Source organism: Pseudorasbora parva, chromosome 20, assembly GCF_024679245.1.
Source record: "Pseudorasbora parva isolate DD20220531a chromosome 20, ASM2467924v1, whole genome shotgun sequence".
NCBI lineage: Eukaryota > Metazoa > Chordata > Actinopteri > Cypriniformes > Gobionidae > Pseudorasbora > Pseudorasbora parva.
This window is the reverse complement of record NC_090191.1, coordinates 37,070,058-37,090,184: the sequence shown is the minus strand read 5'-3', so window position 1 is coordinate 37,090,184 and position 20,127 is coordinate 37,070,058. Positions and strand designations below refer to the sequence as shown.

Here is a 20,127-nt window from a genome sequence, read left to right as displayed (position 1 = left end):
CTCTAAGGCCCCATTTACACTGCAGGCAAAAGTGGCCCAAATCTGATTTTTTGGGGGTCAAGTGACCAGGTCAGACCTCTTCAGAGGTAGTATGAACACTCAAATCTAGCCCAGATCGGATTTTTTCAAATCAGATTTAGACCACATACATATGTGGTCCTGAATCTGAGCCAGATCTGATTTTTTCCAAAGCAGCTGCAGTGTGAACAACCAAGGCGGATTTGATGTGACTTTTACGTCAATGCTCATTCACATGCTCATTAATATTATGGCTTCCGTTACACAAACATTTTTGCTTACTTCCTCTATAACCTCCCAAACTTTAGTGCAACGGCGTGCTGCGTCTGATGTCATATTGTTCTTTTGTACATGCAGGTTAGTTTGAAACCTCAAACAGTTCACACTGGAATCAGATATAGGCCACATTTTAAAAGGTAATGTGAACAGCCAAACAAAAAATCAGATCTGAGCAAAAAATCAGAATTGAGCATTAAGACTTGCGGTGTGAACGGGGCCTAAGTATTACAACTATGTTACAATTAAAACAATCGGCATTGTAAACGCGATATCTAAAAATAAATAAAGGTGATGGCTTGACTTGGCTTGCTTTTGTATGAAAGTCTCATTCAAACCTTAGCTGAATGATTCCTCCGCTTATAAACGAAAGGACGAGTATGGCATTGTTGGTACTCACAGTATGTAGGCAATGACTCCGATAGACCAGCAGTCCACAGCTTTACTGTACGGCTTCTGAGCGAGAACTTCTGGTGCTGAGAAGAGAGAAAGAAACAGATTCGATTGAGACAAACAAATCACATCTTTCCTGTCTTGTTAATCAGTCTTGCAACTAGAATTCAGGCTCAGGTGTTTAGCAACTTTTTTTTGTTGAATATTTTTTTTAAAAAGATATTTTTTTTAATTAAATGGCAGAAAATAAAGACGTTATAGCTCTTTATAATATAGTATACTGTATGTGCATAGAAAGAAGACAAACACAGAAATCATGAAGGGCACTCAATTTACTATAAGGGCAAACAACTTCTTGAGACGGCACAACACACACTCGCATACTCATAATCCTGTTATTCTCCACAGGAGGTTGAGGCTCCTGAGTCCTTCAAAATTTATTCTATTATTTTCTTCCTCCCTTCAGGAAACAAGCTTTCACTCACAACACAATGGCTTTGGTTCTATGGTTTAAGGCTTCAGCTTGTCCTAGAGTCACCTATTGTGTGTGTGTGTGCATGCTGGACTAGTCCATTACTTATGAAAGCCGCTTTCTGAAAAGCTCTTGAAATGAAACAGGCACATTTCCATTAGAAATAATAGAAACTCTATGACCTTTAAACAACAGCTTTCAAAAACACACAGGTAGCAGCGTTGAGGAAGACACTTTTAAACTGTAGCTTGCCTAACAACAAGTTATGCATAATTCATAAAGTACTTAAACTAATGTGAAGCTACTCTTTCGAAAAGGAGCTACATTTTAGCTATTTATCTTTTAGATAACTGTCAGATTATTATTTTTTTTAGAAGAGGAAATTCTGAAACAAAGTACAAGGATCTGATTAAGGGTGTGGAATATATGTGCAGATTGAGCAAGACCGTGAATTTCCCGTTTATTTGGTCGGTAACTCGACTCGAGTATGACACGATATAAACTTCTGTAGCAAAAATTAGGTTAGATGGCAGGTTTGATTCAGTTCAATGAATCATTTCAAGATGCTTCACTGAATCGAAACTCTGATTCAAATTGTCCACTGTGTTGCTTTTTTATATACTTTTTAAAATTGCATTTTATACATGAAGCATATTTAATATACTTGACAACAATAACTGTTTGGTTTAAATTATTAAATGATTTAATAAACACTGAGCTATATATGGAATGTCATTGAAAGCATCTCAGTTAGGATGACTACAAAAATCTCAAATACAACAATAAAATAATATTTTAAAATAATTAAAGCAACACTTGGCTACTTTTGCTCTCGGGGTCCCCCTACAGTTTGGAAAAAATAATGTCCTCAACTACTGTCGTAAGCTCTGTCATCCTACAACAGGGGATGCCATCGCTCGTGCATTTGTTGACATGACAACCCTGATAGCCCTGAACTAGTGATGCGCGGGTCGTCTCATAACCCGCGGACCCTGTATGTCTATTTAATGGTTGCGGGTGCGCGGCGGGTTGTAAAAATATATACAGTGGTGCGGGGCGGGCGCAATAACTTCATAAAAGCGGCCCACGGGTCGGTGCAGTAACAGTTCCCCTGAACACTGCAAGAGGAGTTCATATGCAGGTGTTCTTCTGGCGGCGCGTGTGAAATGTCTTCATCCCAGGTAACGTTACAGTCAGTGGCATATGTTTCAGCATGTCATATGAATATAATTTCATGGGTTTTATTTTTTTCAAACGCCAAATAATCGCGATGCTCACGTTTACAAGCCAGCGTCATTATAGTAGTCTATTGGTTACCGTTTTACAGAATCTATATGATACTTCAGTTCAATGTTTGAGTGGTAGGTAATCACCATAACAAGCAGGACAGCATCGGTCGGGCACGCCTCCTCCTCCTTCAGCTCACGCCGACGAGCAAATGCTGGTCCAGTGTTGATCCTCGTCCTGCCTTTAATCACATCACTTTTTCGTTTCCTCCAACAAAACCTTTTCTTTCTTATTTGTCTGTGCTGTTTCGGACATGACTATATTATCCGACGAACAAAGTTCCGCTCGCACGTCCGAATTTAAGGAAGTGTGGGTGTTGGTGGAAGTGACGTATATGCCGTAAAGCAGTCGAATTCTGTAGTTCTTTTTGTTCTCGGGTTACTACCCGAAACCGGAGGTTTAAAAGTACGATTAAAAACGATACAGACCCCATCAGGCTATAGCAGACGTGTCATTCAACCTATTGTAAGTCGATGTATCATCACAAGAGTTTTGAAAATATATTATGAAGGTTGAAAAGTTACCTGGTGCTGCTTTAAATTAAATAAAAAATAAAAGGAACAAAAAACATGGTGAAAACTGAAATATATATAAAGAAAGTAATCATTTTGCTGCAAAAATGCAAAACTAAAATGAGGTACAGGGACTTTGAATCCATCTCAAGCACTCAATGAGATCCATCCATCCATCCAGGAAGTGTTTCATTGGAATAATGAATGTAAGATTTTGAAAAGAAATATGCAAAGAACCCATCCATGTATACAAATGCTCTACGAAAACTAAATCTGATTCTAAAACAAAACCAATTCACTTCTCATTAAAAGCTCACAGATGCAAGGCTGTGCAAAACTAAGAAGAGGAACAACAGTAATTGAACCACTACTTGTTGGAAAAAGTAATAGTATTTAAAGTAGTAATATCTGTAATAGTAAAACTTCACTACTTTGACCAGCTCAGATACTGTCGTGACTATATATCGTGTCTATCCTCCCCAACACTGCCAAGTACACGAACACATACATACTGGATTAGGTCATACAGGCTTCTTTTGCAATTTAATTGAGTATGTGCAAACAAAATCTGCTTGAATTCATCTCCCTATGAAAACTAAACAGTTCATTCCTGTCTTAGGAGTGCAGAAATGGATATTTTCCAAGCAGGGCTATTTTGAGGCTATGATCAATATAATCCCATCACATTTGAAGTGTCTACTAAAGAGGTGTGCGTGTGTATGAGAGAGGCAAAACTAAAATACACTCTAAAAAATGCTGGGTTAAAAACAACCCAAGTTGGGTTGAAAATGCACCGACCCAACAATTGGGTTGTTTTAACCCAATGGTTGAGTTGTTCTTACCCAGCAATTGGGTTGTCCTAAGCAACATTTAACCCAACCACTGGGTTAAAACAACTCAACCACTGGGTTAAAACAACCCAATTGTTGGGTCGGTGCATTTTCAACCCAACTTGGGTTGTTTTTAACCCAGCATTTTTTAGAGTGTAGAGAGAAAGATGATGAGCTAAAGGATAGAAAATGATGACGGCGGTTGATCCCTAAATTTGATTTGGAGAACTTGGTGTGAGACTGTTACCATTTAAAGACAAAAAGAGTGCATGCCATGGAGAGACACACACAGAATGCATGCCTGTGTGCTGCTCTCATTCAGACTGGCGTCTAGTGTTTCCATCGAAGAGAAACCTCACGCACAGCAGCGTCTGACCCCAGCCCAGGATGCTGTGCGTGACTGGTTGAAGCGTTGTTTTATAGCCACCACAGCGCCATTTAAACACTGTTACCATGGAAACGTACTCACATAAAGGGTGTCTTAAACACGCATGCATGAAGAAGAGTGTAGGAAACTTAAAAGGATAGTTCGCCAAAAAATGAAAATGATCCCATCATTTACAAACCATCAAGCAACCCCTAGGTGTACATGACATTCTTCTTTCAGATGAATACAATCGAAGTTATATTGAAAAATGTCCTGGCTCTTCCAAGCTTTATAATGCCAGTGAATGGGAGCCCAAAAATGTGCATCCATCCATTATAAACATAATACATTTGGCTCTGGGGGGTTAATAAAGGCATTTTGAAAGTGAATCGATGTGTAACAAAAATACACATCGATTTGTGTAACAAAAATATCAATTTTTAAAAGTTTATAGAAAAATAATAATAAGTAAAATATCTACCTTCCGATGGGCCGCCTTTCAGTATTCAACTTATGAAGAAAGTGTAACGCCTCTCGCAGTTCAAAACGCTTGCACTATGTCCAACGTCATCATCGCGCCAGATACATTTTTTTCATAAGCTGAAAACTGCTTTTTAGTTTTCCATTTAATTTGAGTACATGTATGTTATTTGTTTGCCATTCATTTTTGTTTAATTAGTTCTCTATTGATTTTAATTTATTTTTATTTCAGTTTTAGTAATTTTAGTACTTCAGTTTAAACTTATTTTATTTCAGTTATTTGCCAAGGTGTCTTCTAATGTCTGCGTTTTTGAATCTATTATTTATTTTAATTTTAAATTCTATTTCAATTAACAACATTCCTGACCACATAACATGAAAGTTTAATTTCTCATTCAATATTTTCTATAATGTTCAAAGATGTTTGTACCCTGCCTGTGTGTGTCTGTTTGTTTCACATGCAGCCATGTTGGCTCAAAGTGCAGCGGTCGCTCTAATCGCAGGGGAAAAGCAGGCAACTCTGGGGCAATTCTGTTCATCTGAGATAAGAATAAGCTTCAAGTGCAGATACAGGCTGCACACAAATGAACCAACACATGCAGCCACTTTCCAATAGCTAACATCTGTATACACACAAGTATGCACAGTATTTTAACAAGCACATCTACAACAGACAACATCATTCATGCTTTTAGATAATACATAACCTATAGCCAAATCATAAACATCTCCATCTCTTTCATATCTAAACTCTTACCCACGTATCCCGGCGTTCCACAGGCTGTGGACATGACATCACCTGTCCCCTCCATCTTAGACAGGCCGAAATCACTGATCATGATCTTGGAGCCGTCTTGAGGGTTGAAATAGAGCAGATTCTCTGGCTGAAAACAAAGCACACACATTAAAATCCAACACATCAAACCAGAGGAATATCTGTGAATGTGGGTGTAATTCTTTCACCTTGAGATCTCTGTGTACGATGCCCATACTGTGGAGGTAGTTTACAGCATCTAATACTTGTCTGATAAGCGTACTGGCATCTTTCTCGGTGTAGAAACCTTTCTCCACAATCCGATCGAACAACTCGCCTCCAGACACACTGGAAAGAGAGAGAGAGAGAGAGAGAGGGAGAGAGGGAGAGAGAGAGAATGAGAGAGAGACCACAACAAAGACCTAAGAGACCACATATATATATAAGTACAGTACAATACAATAAAAGTGCAGGACTGTGTGAGACGTGAACTGCCCTGTAGGGGGTGCTGCATGTCGACTCTGATAAGAGTGAACCGAAGAACAGATCTGAGTTCAGAGGAAAAGGACTTTATCTCATCCCTGTTCAAAAGTTCAAAGACCAAGTCATCACACAATGGAGCCTCGGCAATGAACTCAATGACATTTTCCCGCTTGATCTCATACGCCTGCATTAGCCAGTCGTTCTTATGCAAATTCAAAATCTACTACATAGAATAAGGCAAATTTAACCTCAGAGCTGGATACATTAAAGAAGATGTGCTTTAGTGCAGATCTGGCTTTTCAGATCACACTGATGCTTTTGAATATATTAGGCTGGACTGGACTTGGTTTGGTTTAAGCAGGGGCTGTTTTCAAACTATTAAGACTATATCGCCCCCTTCTGGGAGGAGATACATTTTAATGCAGGCTCCTTTTCCACCTCTTTCTTTCCACCCTTAGGCCGCTTAGCAGGTTTAGTCTTTGGTGACTGGCTTAAAAACATGAAACTGATAGTATTTTCAGTGTGTGTATGTGTAATACACACACACACACACACACACACACTGGGAAATAGAAATAGAACATTTACAATACATATTCCTACAAAAGCTTATTGCTTATTTCATTTCCAAGCATAGGCAGAGCATGTGTACAGCTCTGCAAGGCTTTTCACAAGCGTGGAAATTTCTCACTCAAATGGTCTGCTTCTGATTGCTTTTAGAGGGAAAAAGCTGCCCATAACTACTGGTCTAGGATCAGTTTTCTCCATCATAATAGTATATTAGCATATTTTGGCAAACGGTCTAGTGCATATCTGTGTTTGTGCTCTGGAGAATGTCAAAGTTTCTATTTACAATGTGTCTTTCCAGCATTGAGCAATATAGCCAATCGCAAACATATCTGTTGTTTTCTTGAACATAATGGCCAATCAGGTTTATGTTAGCACTGAACAAAAACTTGAATGGTGAGTGGATTCTGACTTCTGCACGCTTGCAAATCCTCTGATTATGACAAAGTGTAGTCTTTGTGTAAATAAGAGATTAATTGTGCATTCATTGATTAAAGTGGAGCTTTGTGAGATTGGGATGAAATTAGATGAGTGACAGCTTTTTAGTGATTACAAGGGGAATGCTCTTTGCATGCTTTCTGCCATGCCACATCTCCGATGCCAAATCCCACGACTGGCGCTAGAGGCTGCGGTCTTTAGCCTACTTGTTAGCATGCATGCCTCCCAGAGACCCTGGTTTGTATCCCGCTTGAGTATGCCTGGTTACATTTTATGCCATGACCCAGATGGGAGAGAGGTTTATGGAGGTTAGTGTAACTAACAGACATAGACATTTAAAAGCTGTGCGTGTAAAGCTCACTTCCCTGGGCTCAAGAGGTGTGTTAGCAGTTGCAGCCTTTACCGTCCTTGTTAGCATGCCAGAGATCCTGGTTCGAATCCCACTCGAAACGGGTCAAGTAGGATCAGTTACGCTCTAATAACAAATCATTTATTGAGAGTGTTTATGATGGGGGGAGCGCAAGTTTATTTTGTTTGTATCTGAGAGCTCTGAATAAACACGAGTGAACTTTACAACGTTATTTCTCTGACAAAAATGACTGTCAAACGGCAGTTTGGACAAGTGTGCACTGTAGATATGCATGTGATTGACAGCTTCAGACATTACAAAGAGTGTTCTTTGATCGCTCTCTGTAGTTTAATCATTTAAATAACAGATTTGTTTCATGCTACTAACAGAAAGGACGTAAAGTTGATCGTTTTAGTCACTGGCTTGATTCAGTGATGTATAAACAGCATTAAACGATTTAGAAACAAAACTCTGTGAACTTGAATGATAAGTTACACTTCAGAAATCACTGATCACAGATCAGACATTAATGAACACTGTTACTCTGTTTGTGGTGGTGCTGTTGAATCCATATGGTAAAGCCTGTGCTGACATCGCGACTGAGGAACTGAATTCATTCTCTACTAATTCTCTGGGTGGGCAAAGCAGAGGAAGGGGCTGAAACCTTTCCTGTTATGATGTCATAACAGGAGAATTCAAGATCAGCTTGTTTTCTCAAAAGCAGAGAAAGACAGCCAGAACTCGGTTTACATCGATCAAAATTTCTAGCCACTTGGGAACAAAATTTCATGCTATGGGATCTTTAAGGAAATCTCTTTAAATGTGTTTAAATTGTAAGTGCATCTCCTTAGTTGGTTCACACTATTACATATACAAACTATACACACTATATACAAAGCCTTATTGACTCAATGAGACATTTTTAACTTTTTTAATTGAACACTATGTCCTTGTGATGCACCATCTCTATTGTAATCAATGGATTTACAGCACTCTCTGACGCAGTATGCAGATGCCCTTAGTCTGTCCCTTTCTCTCTGCCCTCATCTAGTCCTCATTTCCCTCTTTCCACTGCAGTAAATTGTCATACGGTGCAGTATAGCCTGAGGGTCTAACATGCATGAAGGAAACAGTCCATATCTGATTTTTAATCACACTTGCACACACACTTACATGCAGAGTGAATTATGGAAAGAGTTTCTAAACTGCATCTGTGATATCATACAGAAAGCAGATTGGTACTGTTTAAATATTCATCTCAACACCATATGCCAAAATGTTCTACATGTTTCTCTCACACACACTTGGCGCAACCTATTAACAGGGAAAAGAGGGGCAGGCTCCCGGCCAACTATCAAATTAACACTGTGGAATTCAAATTCTAATGCAGATTCCAGGGGGCGAAATGAGCACGGAAAATAAATGTTTGTTTCCTCTAATCCTCCTAACTTCCCCACATCATCAGCATTCAAAGTTGAAATTAAATTAGAATTGACCCTGTTTATGCTTCGTAATCTCTCATCATAATGTAATAAATGGCCTCTCTCCCTGAAACTAATTTCCTTTTCGACTGATGTCAGGAACCCCTCGCCTCCAAACACCTGCCATAGAGACCACTTAACACAATCAAGTCGATTCCTGACCGATAAAGTAGTACATGTACTCTGTTTTCATGTTTTCTTATCTACACGTGTCAATCATACATAATCCATCGGGAAGCAACATCATAATCGACATCTCTGTAAAAGATTATTCCAGGTTCAATATAAGTTAAGCTCAATCGACCTCACTTGTGGCATAATGCTGATTCCACATTTTAAAAAAATCGGACTCCCTCTTTTTCTTTAAAAAAAAGGATTAAATCTTTTACAGTGAGGCACTTAACATGAAAGTGAATGGGGCAAAACCCATAAACGTTTAAATACTGTTTTTTTTAATAGGAGATCACAAGATGTAACCAGTATCCATGTTAATATGTTAATATGGTTTTAGTGTGAAAACTAAAAAAGTTATAAAGTTAAAGTTATTTACTGTTTTACTTTTGCCATGACAATGTAACACCATAAAATGAACATAAAGAAATATGATTTAAAGATTTTTACAGTTCAAATTATACACAAGTTTTAACAAGAAAATTCATGTAAGTGCTATTTATAAAATTATACGTTTCACTTCATATTTTGTCATAGTTAACATTATGCCACAAATACTGTTGATTGACCTTCACTTGTATTCAGCCTAGAATATCCCTCTAATATTCCAATTACTTTTGATGAATAAATGTAATTTATTCCTGTGATGGCAAAGCTGAATCCTTTTAGAAATCATATGCTAATTTGCTCAAGAAATATTTAATATTAGTGATGTTAAAAACAATGTTCAAAAAATCTTAAGTAAAATTATACGTCTTTAGTGTTACTTTTGATAAACTTGAAGCTGAATAAAAGTATATACACTGTTTTAAAAAATTAAAGGAACACTTTTTAATCAGAGAATGGCATCAAGTCAGTTAAACTCCTGGGATATTGATCTGGTCAGTTAAGTAGCAGAGGGGGGGTGTTAATCAGTTTAAGCTTCTTTGGTATTAATGAAATTAACAACAGGTTCACTAGATGGGCAACAATGAGAAGACTCCTAAAACAGGGATTGTTTTACAGGTGGAAGCCACTGACACTTTCTTTCCCTACTCATCTTTTCTAACTGTTTTCACTAGTTTTGCATTTGGTTAGCGTCAGTGTCACTACTGGTAGCATGAAGTGATACCTGGACTCTACAGAGGTTGCAAAGGCAGTCCAACTCCTCCAGGAAGGCACATTAATATGTGCCATAGCCAGAAGGTTTGCTGTGTCTGCAAACACAGTCTCAAGAGCATGGAGGAGATTCCAGAAGACATGCAGTTACTCTAGGAGAGCTGGACAGGGCTGTAGAAGGTCCTTGACCCATCAGCAGGAGCGGTATCTGCTCCTTTGTGCAAGGAGGAACAGCATGAGCACTGCCAGAGACCTACAAAATGACCTCCAGCTGGTGTGAATGTCTCTGACCAAACAATCAGAAACAGACTTCATGAGGGAGGCTTGAGGGCCCGACATCCTCAAGTGGCCCATGTGCTCACTGCCGGCAGCGTGGAGCTTGACTTTCATTTGTCTTTGAACACCAGAATTGGCAGTTTTGCCATTATAGCGGCCTGTGCTTTTCACAAATGAGAAAAGGTTCAGCCTGAGCACATGTGACAGACGTGAAAGAGTTGGGAGAAACCATGGAGAACGTTGTGCTGCATGTAACATCATTCAGCATGAATGTTTGGTGGTGGGTCAGTGATGGTCTGGGATGCATATCCATGGAGGGCCATTGCCAGTGCCGCGACAAACCTCTACAGGCTAGACAATGGCACCCTGACTGCCATTATGTATAAGGTTGAAAACCTTGGACCCATTGTCAGACCCTACACTGATGCAGTGGGTCCTGGGTTCCTCCTGGTGTATGATAATACCCGGCCTCAAGTGGAGAAAGTATGCAGGCAGTTCCTGGAGGATGAAGGAATTGACACCATTGAATGGCCCCCACGCTCGCCTGACCTCAATCCATTAGAACACCTCTGGGACATTATTTCCGTCCATCCGCCGTCGCCAGGTTGCACCTCAGACTGTCTAGGAGCTCAGTGATGCCCTGGTCCAGATCTGGGAGGAAATACCCCAGAACACCATCAGTAGTCTCATTGGCCCTCATTTATCAATCTTGCGTAGAAACGGGTGTATATGTTGGCGTAAGATTATGCTTACACTCCTCTCACCGCCGGATTTATGAAACTGTGCGCACCTCTGCAATTCAGTTGTACGCAATACTTGCCCTTGATAAATCCCACGGCTGAAAACGATCGTCATTAGAATAACACGCCCCTATATATTCAAGTCTCTGCCTCCCCCACGCCCTCATTTTACGCCATGGACAAACAGAAGACGGCAAAGAAACGAAACTTCTCCGACGTGGAGATCGGGCGCGCTCAATCATCTCTTTAGTCCACTTAGTCAGGGCACTGATTAGGACATAAGTTAATGGGCTGACTCCCTGATCAGTGCTCTGACTACTGAACTATTGAGATGATTGAGACGCGCCCATCGAGACCATCACCAGGGAAGTGGAAAAAACCCCCGAAATTGTTTTATTTGGGAGTTTAAAGAGTGGGATTAAAGGCGCTCACAAAAACAAAATATGGACCCAAATTACGAGTAGCTACTGTTAGTGTGGGGGTTGAGACGCGCACTCCAGCAGTTTAAATAGCTGTTTGGATGATAAATTACCATCACAATGCATTATTTTACAGCACGTTTTGAAACAATTAGCATTTAATTTCGTATCACGGCACATGTATTGGGGTGTACAATAGTGATGATGTATTGTGGAGTAAGATTCATTCACATTAATAATTACATGACAATTTGTAAGATTCTTCTTATTATTATTATGATTATTATTCTTAATGACGCTTGTTATTTAGAAGAAGAAGAATGCCGTTTTTATTGATTTTATTATTATTTAAAAGAAGAAGGCCATTTTTATTATTTTGTCAGTCTGAATTATTTTAGTCCCGTGCGCAGCTGCTGAGCCAGGCGCGGGCCTGAAACGTCAGATAAAGTGCACAGGCTCGGGACTGGAGGAATACATATGCCTACAGATCAAACGCTTTGGTAAAGTCACACAAATTAAACATTGACGTTCATGTTGCACAAAAATAAACACTAAATGTTGTTGTTGTGGTTTTTAACAGTGGGTCATATAGCATATCTTGTCAGTGCGTTTTGTGGTGTTAGGAATTGTTTTTCTGCGCATTTTCCCACTAACTCAAACGTGCGTACACCACCTCCTGAGCTGGCGTAGGATTTGAGCGTGCCGTACGCCAACGTCCATATTGATAAATCTCAAAGTCACCGTGGGTTTGGGTGTATGCAAGGTGTACGCTGGAAATTTGGTGTATGCACTTTTGATAAATGAGGGCCAATATGAGCATGCCCCAACATTGTCAGGCATGCATACAAGCATGAAGGGGGCCATACAAACTACTAAGTACCAATTTGAGTTGCTGCAATGACATTTCAGCAAAATGGACAAGCCTAGTGTATATTTTTTTCACTTTGATTTTCAGGGTGTCTTTGAAATTAGTCCTCTGTGGGTTGATCATTTTCATTTCCATCAAACAATGTAGCATCCTTTCATTCCTAACACATTACCCAGTCCATATTAGTAAAGATATTCAGCATGACATGTTTCCCCCATTAAGGTCTGATGTGTTTTTAAAGTGTTCCTTTAATTTTTTTGAGCAGTGTATATATTTTTTCTTAATTATCCAAACATGCGACTGTTAGAGTGTGTCACATTATAGTAGCAAATTGGTTGTAAATGACATTTCAGCACTAAACATAGGCCACGTTCACAGAGCAACAGAATACGGTTGTCAGTTCTGTATTTGAGTCCTCAATCCAGTTTCGTTCACACACGGTTCAGTTATTTAAAGGGGTGTCAACAACATTCTATAACTAAACTCACACATGTAAGTTTTCAGGACTTACCCGCTTTCTCTAAAAATTAGCACAGTATGAACGGAAGCGGACTGGACAACTAATGTCTGTCACTCATACATAAAGTGTAAGAGAGATGCTCTGCACTGCACAAACGTGTGTCTACCGTGTGTTGCAGGCTTTCATGTGTGATTTTGGTAACTAGCAGCAATGGAGATATGAGCTGTGTGTCATCTGAACGTTTTAGATCCCATCTCTGTTATTTAGTGGAGCTTCTTCCATTCATTTTGTGTTCTACGTGCGAAAAAAAAAAACCTTTTCAGTTTTATGAAGATCGCCATCTTTGGTATTACTTTGGTCACTGTCACTTACTGATTAGGGAATACAGGCTGGACACCAGTTGCATGTTCAGTAAGTTGCTTTTTGAACGGGAGATTTCGAGACTCACACCTGTTAGTAAATACGTCTGTCAATCACAAAACTGACAGTGTGAACATAGCCATAGCCATTGCTAAGAAAAAGATTTAACATGCTCCAAGAACACACACAGCTCTGATGCAGTAAGGCATTCTTCTCCTGTTGAATAGTGAGAGAGGTCTGATTTTTTTCTTATATGCATGCAAGACAAGCAACACACTCCCTTGCATTAAGGTGTGTGTGATTGAGGAGCTGGAATGACTTGGGCATTCTGCTACTCATCATCAGCGTTACACAACGCTTCTACGTCAGCATACAGCAGCCCTCAGCCAACTCACCAGACTGCCACCCTTTCTCTTCCTCTCTCGCCAGATCGACATTCTTCATCTTCCAGTTCATCATGATCTGGGTCGCAGCCACACAACGTCATGCCATCTTTTTTTCCTCAACGCTATACAAGTTCATTTCTGTGCACTCATTGTTGTCAGAACATTAAACTGAAGTGAAGGACAGTACAGAAGTCACTTTAATACTTGTGTAAGAGGTCAAACTGTCAACTGTGGTTTAATCAAAGGGTAAAAACTAAAAATACACCAAGAGCAGACATGTAGAAGGATTACATGCAGAACCTGATGCATTCTAATCAACCAATCAGATTTGAAGTTTACAGTTTATGTCAAGATTAAGCTTACAACCAAGGTTAGGTGCTTCTATAGCAGTGCTATTCAATGTCATTTCCCTCTGATTTTAGGGATAACATATGGTTAGGTTTAGTACTACATTTTTGGACAGGAATGTCGTTCCAGGATCAACAAAATATTTTGATCCAGGAATGCATCTAACTCAGCAAAATCAGGACGTGCAGATTACATATAGATGAACCCCCCCTTAGAATCAAACAGGCTGTTTTTGCTACTGTGCTTTTAAAACTTCAATATGTAAATGACCTGTGTTATAATGGCTAACCTCTTCGCATATGAAATGAGTTCACAACGCCTTCACTAGGTTGCTGAATACTGATTAGGAGATAATGATGTAGGCGGTAATATGTTAAAGTAATAGTTCACTCAATTCTGAAATTACTTAAAATCATGGACCGCAGATGCCATATTTGATTTATTGATCTTAAAGATTATCAGTGAATAATGACAGATTTTTTTTATTTTGGGGTGAACTATTCCTGCAAAATATATATATGGTGATATCACAACAGTTGTTACATTGATACACTGAACTAATTTATTTGAATAGTCCCTGATAAGATAACCACACAGTCATTTTTGAAAGAAAGGATGAATTAAATTGAGAAAATGTATTAATGGTGACACTAATCTTCTGCAAAATTTTAAATTTTACAATTTGAAATAAATGCTGTTATTTTCTATTCATCAAAGAAAGAATCCTGAAAAAAATATATCAAGGATTCCACAAAAATATTAACTTAAATTTAAAATCTTACCAACCCAGGGCCAAATGGGTGATCTAAATCTATAGACCACCCATAAAACCCACAAAATCATCTATAAATCTGGTCAAAACTATAAAATACCCCCCCCCCCCCCAATTTATGCGCTCTGTACCAATCCTGAATATTTGAATGGTAGTGTACATAGATATAAGCAGATAACTGGGTATTTGCTTGTTAAAATATGCACAGAATGACCAGAAAGACAATGCATTGTGGGTAATTGTGTATGAATTGAACATACTCACAGCTGCATTATAAGGTAAAGGTGATTGGAGCTTTCATAGATGTCTTCCAGCGCCACTATGTTCTCATGCTTAATTCTGCAAAACAAAACACACAAAGCACATTTAAATGCACAATTTAACGTTATTAAACGTTAAGACGTGTGTGTGTGTGTGTGTGTGTGTGTGTGTGTGTGTGAGTGAGTGATCTGGCTCACTTTGCCTCAGGGTTTGTTTAGGAAGTGAATTTAAGAGTGGAACATTCCGGATCTGCTCATAAGCATATGAATACTTCAGTGGCACACATTTCCATAAGCCCATAAAATGTACAATAAACACCTCAGTGTTTTATGCCATGAAGTTGCATACTACAATATAGTGTGTATCTTTTGTCCCTAAAATTAACATTAAGTAGGCTACACACATATTTTTACATGCATTTCTCTTTGGTAAATCATTATTTCTTAATTTTAAATTGTACGTATTAAATGGCTTCTTAATTTCAAAAAGCATTTAGACTAGAGATCTAGAGTAATTGTTGTCATCTAATGGACGATGTTAGGTTGCCTGCTTTAAAGAGCAGCTTTTGATCTCTGTCATATCAACTGGCAGTATATATATTTTTTTATTTTTTTATTCTTTCTTTTTCTTCTCCTCTCCTTCCCCTCTCCATCCCTGCAGTTAACATCTCTCTCTCTCTCCTCTTGTCATGGTAACGCGGTCACAGCGGCTGTGTGTATACACATTAGTGTTGCATTTTAAGTGAATTCTGACCAGCGAGTCCAACTGGCATATGATAACAGGACGGGCAATGACGCAAGTGAGTGGACAATAACAAGACGCACGCGCGCACACACATGCAGATAATGGACAACGGCGAGTGCAGATAATAAATTTGCCCAATCCCCACCCCACCTTAGTTTCCTATAATTAACTCTCTTTGTTCATCCATATGGTCAGAAAAGGTTGTTCCTCACAGGTAAGGGGAAAAAATAGCCCTTTCATTGCTGCTCACAGCTTTCTGAGCCCAGATAAAAAGGTCTAGGAGAACACAGAATAAAAGACTGCAGTAAAACGCCTCATGCGTTTGTTTATGTCAGAAACGTCTCCTCACCTTGTAGTTTAATATATAAAAGAGAAACTAAAAGGCTGGTTTTGTATTGATTTATGATTCAATGAACTGCGAGTCACTTCTGATGCAGCATATTAAAACGTTAGCTCTGGAAACAAATGAATAAACAATGAACGACATGGCCCGTTTTTTCTTAAACAAAACATGGAGGTCGATTCGCCCTTTGACATATTGATTTTTCAAAACTGATTATGGAAAACTCATCTGGCAGAGGATTACAAAGCCATTCACTGGTTTAATATCCCTCTTTCATGCATTCGCTTCTTCCCTGTTTCTCTTTCTCTCTCTCTCTCTCTCTTCTTCAGCAATGAGTGGGCAGAAGCTGTAGCACGACTCATTCGCTGCCTCTGAAACCATCTTCTCTTTTGATTCAAGAGGAAAAAGCGCTAAGGAATAGGGTGAAAGCAGAACGAGGAACAAAAAACTCTCTATTCCATTATTTCACAAAAAAAGACTACTGAGTGCTGATAAAAAGAAATCATTTAACAATAAAACAGGTAGAATAACTATCTATTTTCCTCTGAACACTGAGTCTCACTTTCCTTTATAATCTATGGATGACCTGCTATCAGGTGCTTTTAAGTAATAGCTGATTAACTCCACATTATCTGGTGTGGAGTGAGTCTCTTTCATAAAAGAAAAAGCACAAAAGAGATTCTTTAATACCTCATATAGCCAACCATTCCTGATGTACAACTGGAAAACAAATAGAGATCATACACTTTTAGAGTTTTCAATGTAAAAATAGTGTTTGTGCTGCCTTGTTTAGTCAACTTGAAATGTGAAGTTGTACTAAGTGGCAAAATTATTTAAAGTTTTTTTTTATATTTAAAGTATTTAAAAATGTACATTATTTAAGTTTATTTGGATAGGGACAGATACAAAAAATATAGATAAACTTGAACATTTATCGGATGTTTGCATCATATTGTTTTTAGCTAAAGCTAATTCACAACACTTGTCCCTATAGTGGGGTTTAAAAAAAATACAGACTAACATAATTAAAAAGAGCTATAAAATATATATATATATATATATATATATATATATATATATATATATATATATATATATATATATATATATATATATATATATATATATATATATATATATATATATATATATATTTATTTTTTTTATAGCTCTTTTTAATTATGTTAGTCTGTATTTATTTATATATTTTATATATATATATATAGTCTGCCATCACACATCATAGATCTTAACATTAACAAAACATGTATCACCGGAAACTTTGCAAACTCATTCATGTCTCGCTGGAGCAGCCTTTTCTTTTTTTCTTTTCAAATTTTCCCTTTGGGTTAGCAAGTCCCATGTCAGGATAAATTGAATTGACTTAAGTATTTAAACAGCATTAGTCAGTCAGTCAGGCGGTATCACTCTGAGGCATGCTGGGAGTGTATGTTGGCAATTCTCTGCGGTATTGTGAAGATTAAACTATAACCTGTGAGGGCATCTTATTATCTCGTTTGTAGATGCGCAGGAAATATCTTCTGTTCTTTCTCTATATCGTTCTGTCATATGCAGGTAGACAAACAGACAAGAAACTTGCTCGCGTTCACATATGCGTACGTGTGCTCGCTCAATCTAATAACAGGTCTGTGGCATCGCCCAGGAGATGGCAGACAAGCTGTCAATCATTTGGTTGCTATGATATGAGATAAGGAAGACAGAGACTTGAAGGACAAAGCTGTGTGTCCAATCTCCAGGGTACGATCGCTGTGACAACAGAAGCCCATGTCAGAATCAGAGGCGTCCTTTTCTGATGAGTCTCGTGGGAAACGCCCGTCACACAACCATATGTCAGACACACCAAACACACCTGATTCCATTTGCACCGACAGTGAGAAAACAGCTGTGAAACAACATGTTATGCTGAGAGGCTGTCTTGCTGTGCTTTCTTTCAGACAGAGTGGGCATGTAAACACAGACAACCCTTTGTAAGCGATATAATTAAGAAATAATGATAGTATTAATCGCAAACGCACCTAACAATGTTTACAGGCCCTGTTTACAACAGCCATTAAAATGCGCTTTGGTCGATCGAATCACAAGTGGACGACGCTAAATACAGGTGTAAAAGGGGTCTAAAATGTTTAGAGCTTCTCGACCACTTCCAGTCAAAAACACATTCGACAGGATTGCTTTATTAGTGTAGACGCTCATGTTGTCGAATGGGTTCGACAGCCACAAAAGACCTCCTGCTCTCCATCTACTTAAAGGGACGTGCACTAGCCAACGAGATTTACATTTTGTCGGCTGAAGTTTGGTTTAAAGATGAAAAATTTATCAAACACAACGTTCTCTCACGATTCCTGTTTTCTAACACGCACTCATAGCGTTCGGCATGGTCTTGCGGCGATCAGAACAGAAATGAAAGCTGCTGCTCTCCATGTTTCCTTCGCCTCCTTTCACGTTAATATGTAAATTGCTATGTGTGTGTTTCCATCGGCTGCAGTTGAGTGCGTGTGTAAATTGTGCACACTTATTTTGCCCATTGATCGAAAGCTCTGAAAAAGCACCTACATTTACCCGCCCATAGACCCTCTCCTTGAAGAAATCAGAACAGAAGTGGTTGAAAGTGGACAAAAGAGACGGATTAAAACACCAGGCGGAAGCAGGAATGTGTCTCCCTTGTCTACTTGTGATCCAATCGACCAAAGCACATCTTCATAGCAGGTGTAAACATTCATTTGAAGTCTATGTAAAGAACAGTATACTACCATTTCATTCATATAATATTTGTAATATGAACTGCAAGTATAGCATGCACAAAAAATATTTTGGACTTCATAAAAAACATTAAAGCACTGTATTTTATTTATATAACCAGTTTAAATATCTGCACAGGCATAAAGCTGATATCTGATAGTGTATGTCAATGCTAAGCCAGCGTGGAAAACTTTATTAATCAGGGCACATGACTGTGAAATCTAAAATTGCCAGGCAATATCAATGCTACATAACAAGCTAATTAATATTAATATTCATATAATATAATATGTTAGAGCTCAAAGTGACATCTCAAACTGCCCATCTTTGGCTCTGTAATACTCTAAACAAATACACACTACATTCAAAAGTTATTTTTGAAAGAGAAAGGCTGCATTTCAAATATACAGTAAAAACAGTAATATTGTTATTATTATTATTTAAAATAACAGTTTTCTATTGTAATATATTTTTCCTGTGATTCAAAGTCTTCAGTGTCGCATGATCCTTCAGAAATCATTCTAATATGATGATTTGATATTCAAGAAACATTTCTTCTTATTATTATCAATGTTGAAAACATTGAAACATTGAATAGAATGCTAATAAGAACAGCATGTTTGATATACAAATCTTTTGTTCACTTTTGATCAATTTAAAGCATCCTTGCTAAATAAAATCTTACCGGTCCCAATCGAATAGCAGTGTATGATTGGACTGCCACAAGCTTACATAGAAATGGTTGAAATTACAGAATTATTTTACATAAAAAATGTGATTTATTCCATAAATTATATCTGGACAGCACTTATTAATTCACTACAATATTTTTTAAAACTAAAAGGGATTATTTAGTATATACTACTGTGTGTGCGGTTGCGGTATGCAGTAAGCATGTGCTTGTTTTCCGTTCCAAATGCAGTCAAAGCCTCTAGACTCACGGACACGGCCCACACGCGTGCCGCTTCATGGACAGAGAGAACATCTGCGGGAGCTTCCCTGCTGTAATTGGACGAGGGCACCGGAGTTACCACGGTAACTGGAGGTCAAACCTCAGGCAAACAAGCTCCTATCAACTGGCAAACTGAGGGAATGAGTGTGGAAGAGAGAGGTGATGCTGTTGCCATGGGTACAGGTGTGGTGCGGGAAATGGAACTCACTTGCGTAGAACGGCAATCTCATTCTCGATGCTGCTCTCCTTCCCCTTCAGCGCTTTTTTTGGGATGCACTTCACAGCGAACATCTTTCCCGTAGACCTCTCCTCCGCCAGGACCACCTCAGAGAACGCACCCCTTTAAAAGAGAGAGATGGCTTCATTTATGATTGCAGATCTGGGAATTGTGATTGATACGGTCAAAAACAATGAAATGTCAGAGTTGTGTTATGTAATAACTACTATATAATATACTCTAAT

At 38.5% G+C, this 20,127-nt stretch overlaps 1 protein-coding gene across 1 annotated transcript in view; it reads right to left on the bottom strand.

The window, feature by feature from the left end:
- The window catches only part of camk1da (calcium/calmodulin-dependent protein kinase 1Da), a 69,549-nt gene that overhangs the window by 11,798 nt on the left and 37,624 nt on the right, over positions 1–20,127 (bottom strand). The window contains exons 2-6 of the mRNA XM_067427182.1: positions 19,874–20,005; positions 14,870–14,944; positions 5,599–5,737; positions 5,393–5,519; positions 695–770 (exon numbers count right to left, since the gene is read on the bottom strand). Coding sequence (XP_067283283.1) covers positions 695–770; positions 5,393–5,519; positions 5,599–5,737; positions 14,870–14,944; positions 19,874–20,005 — 549 coding nt within the window. The remainder of the gene's footprint in view (positions 1–694; positions 771–5,392; positions 5,520–5,598; positions 5,738–14,869; positions 14,945–19,873; positions 20,006–20,127) is intronic.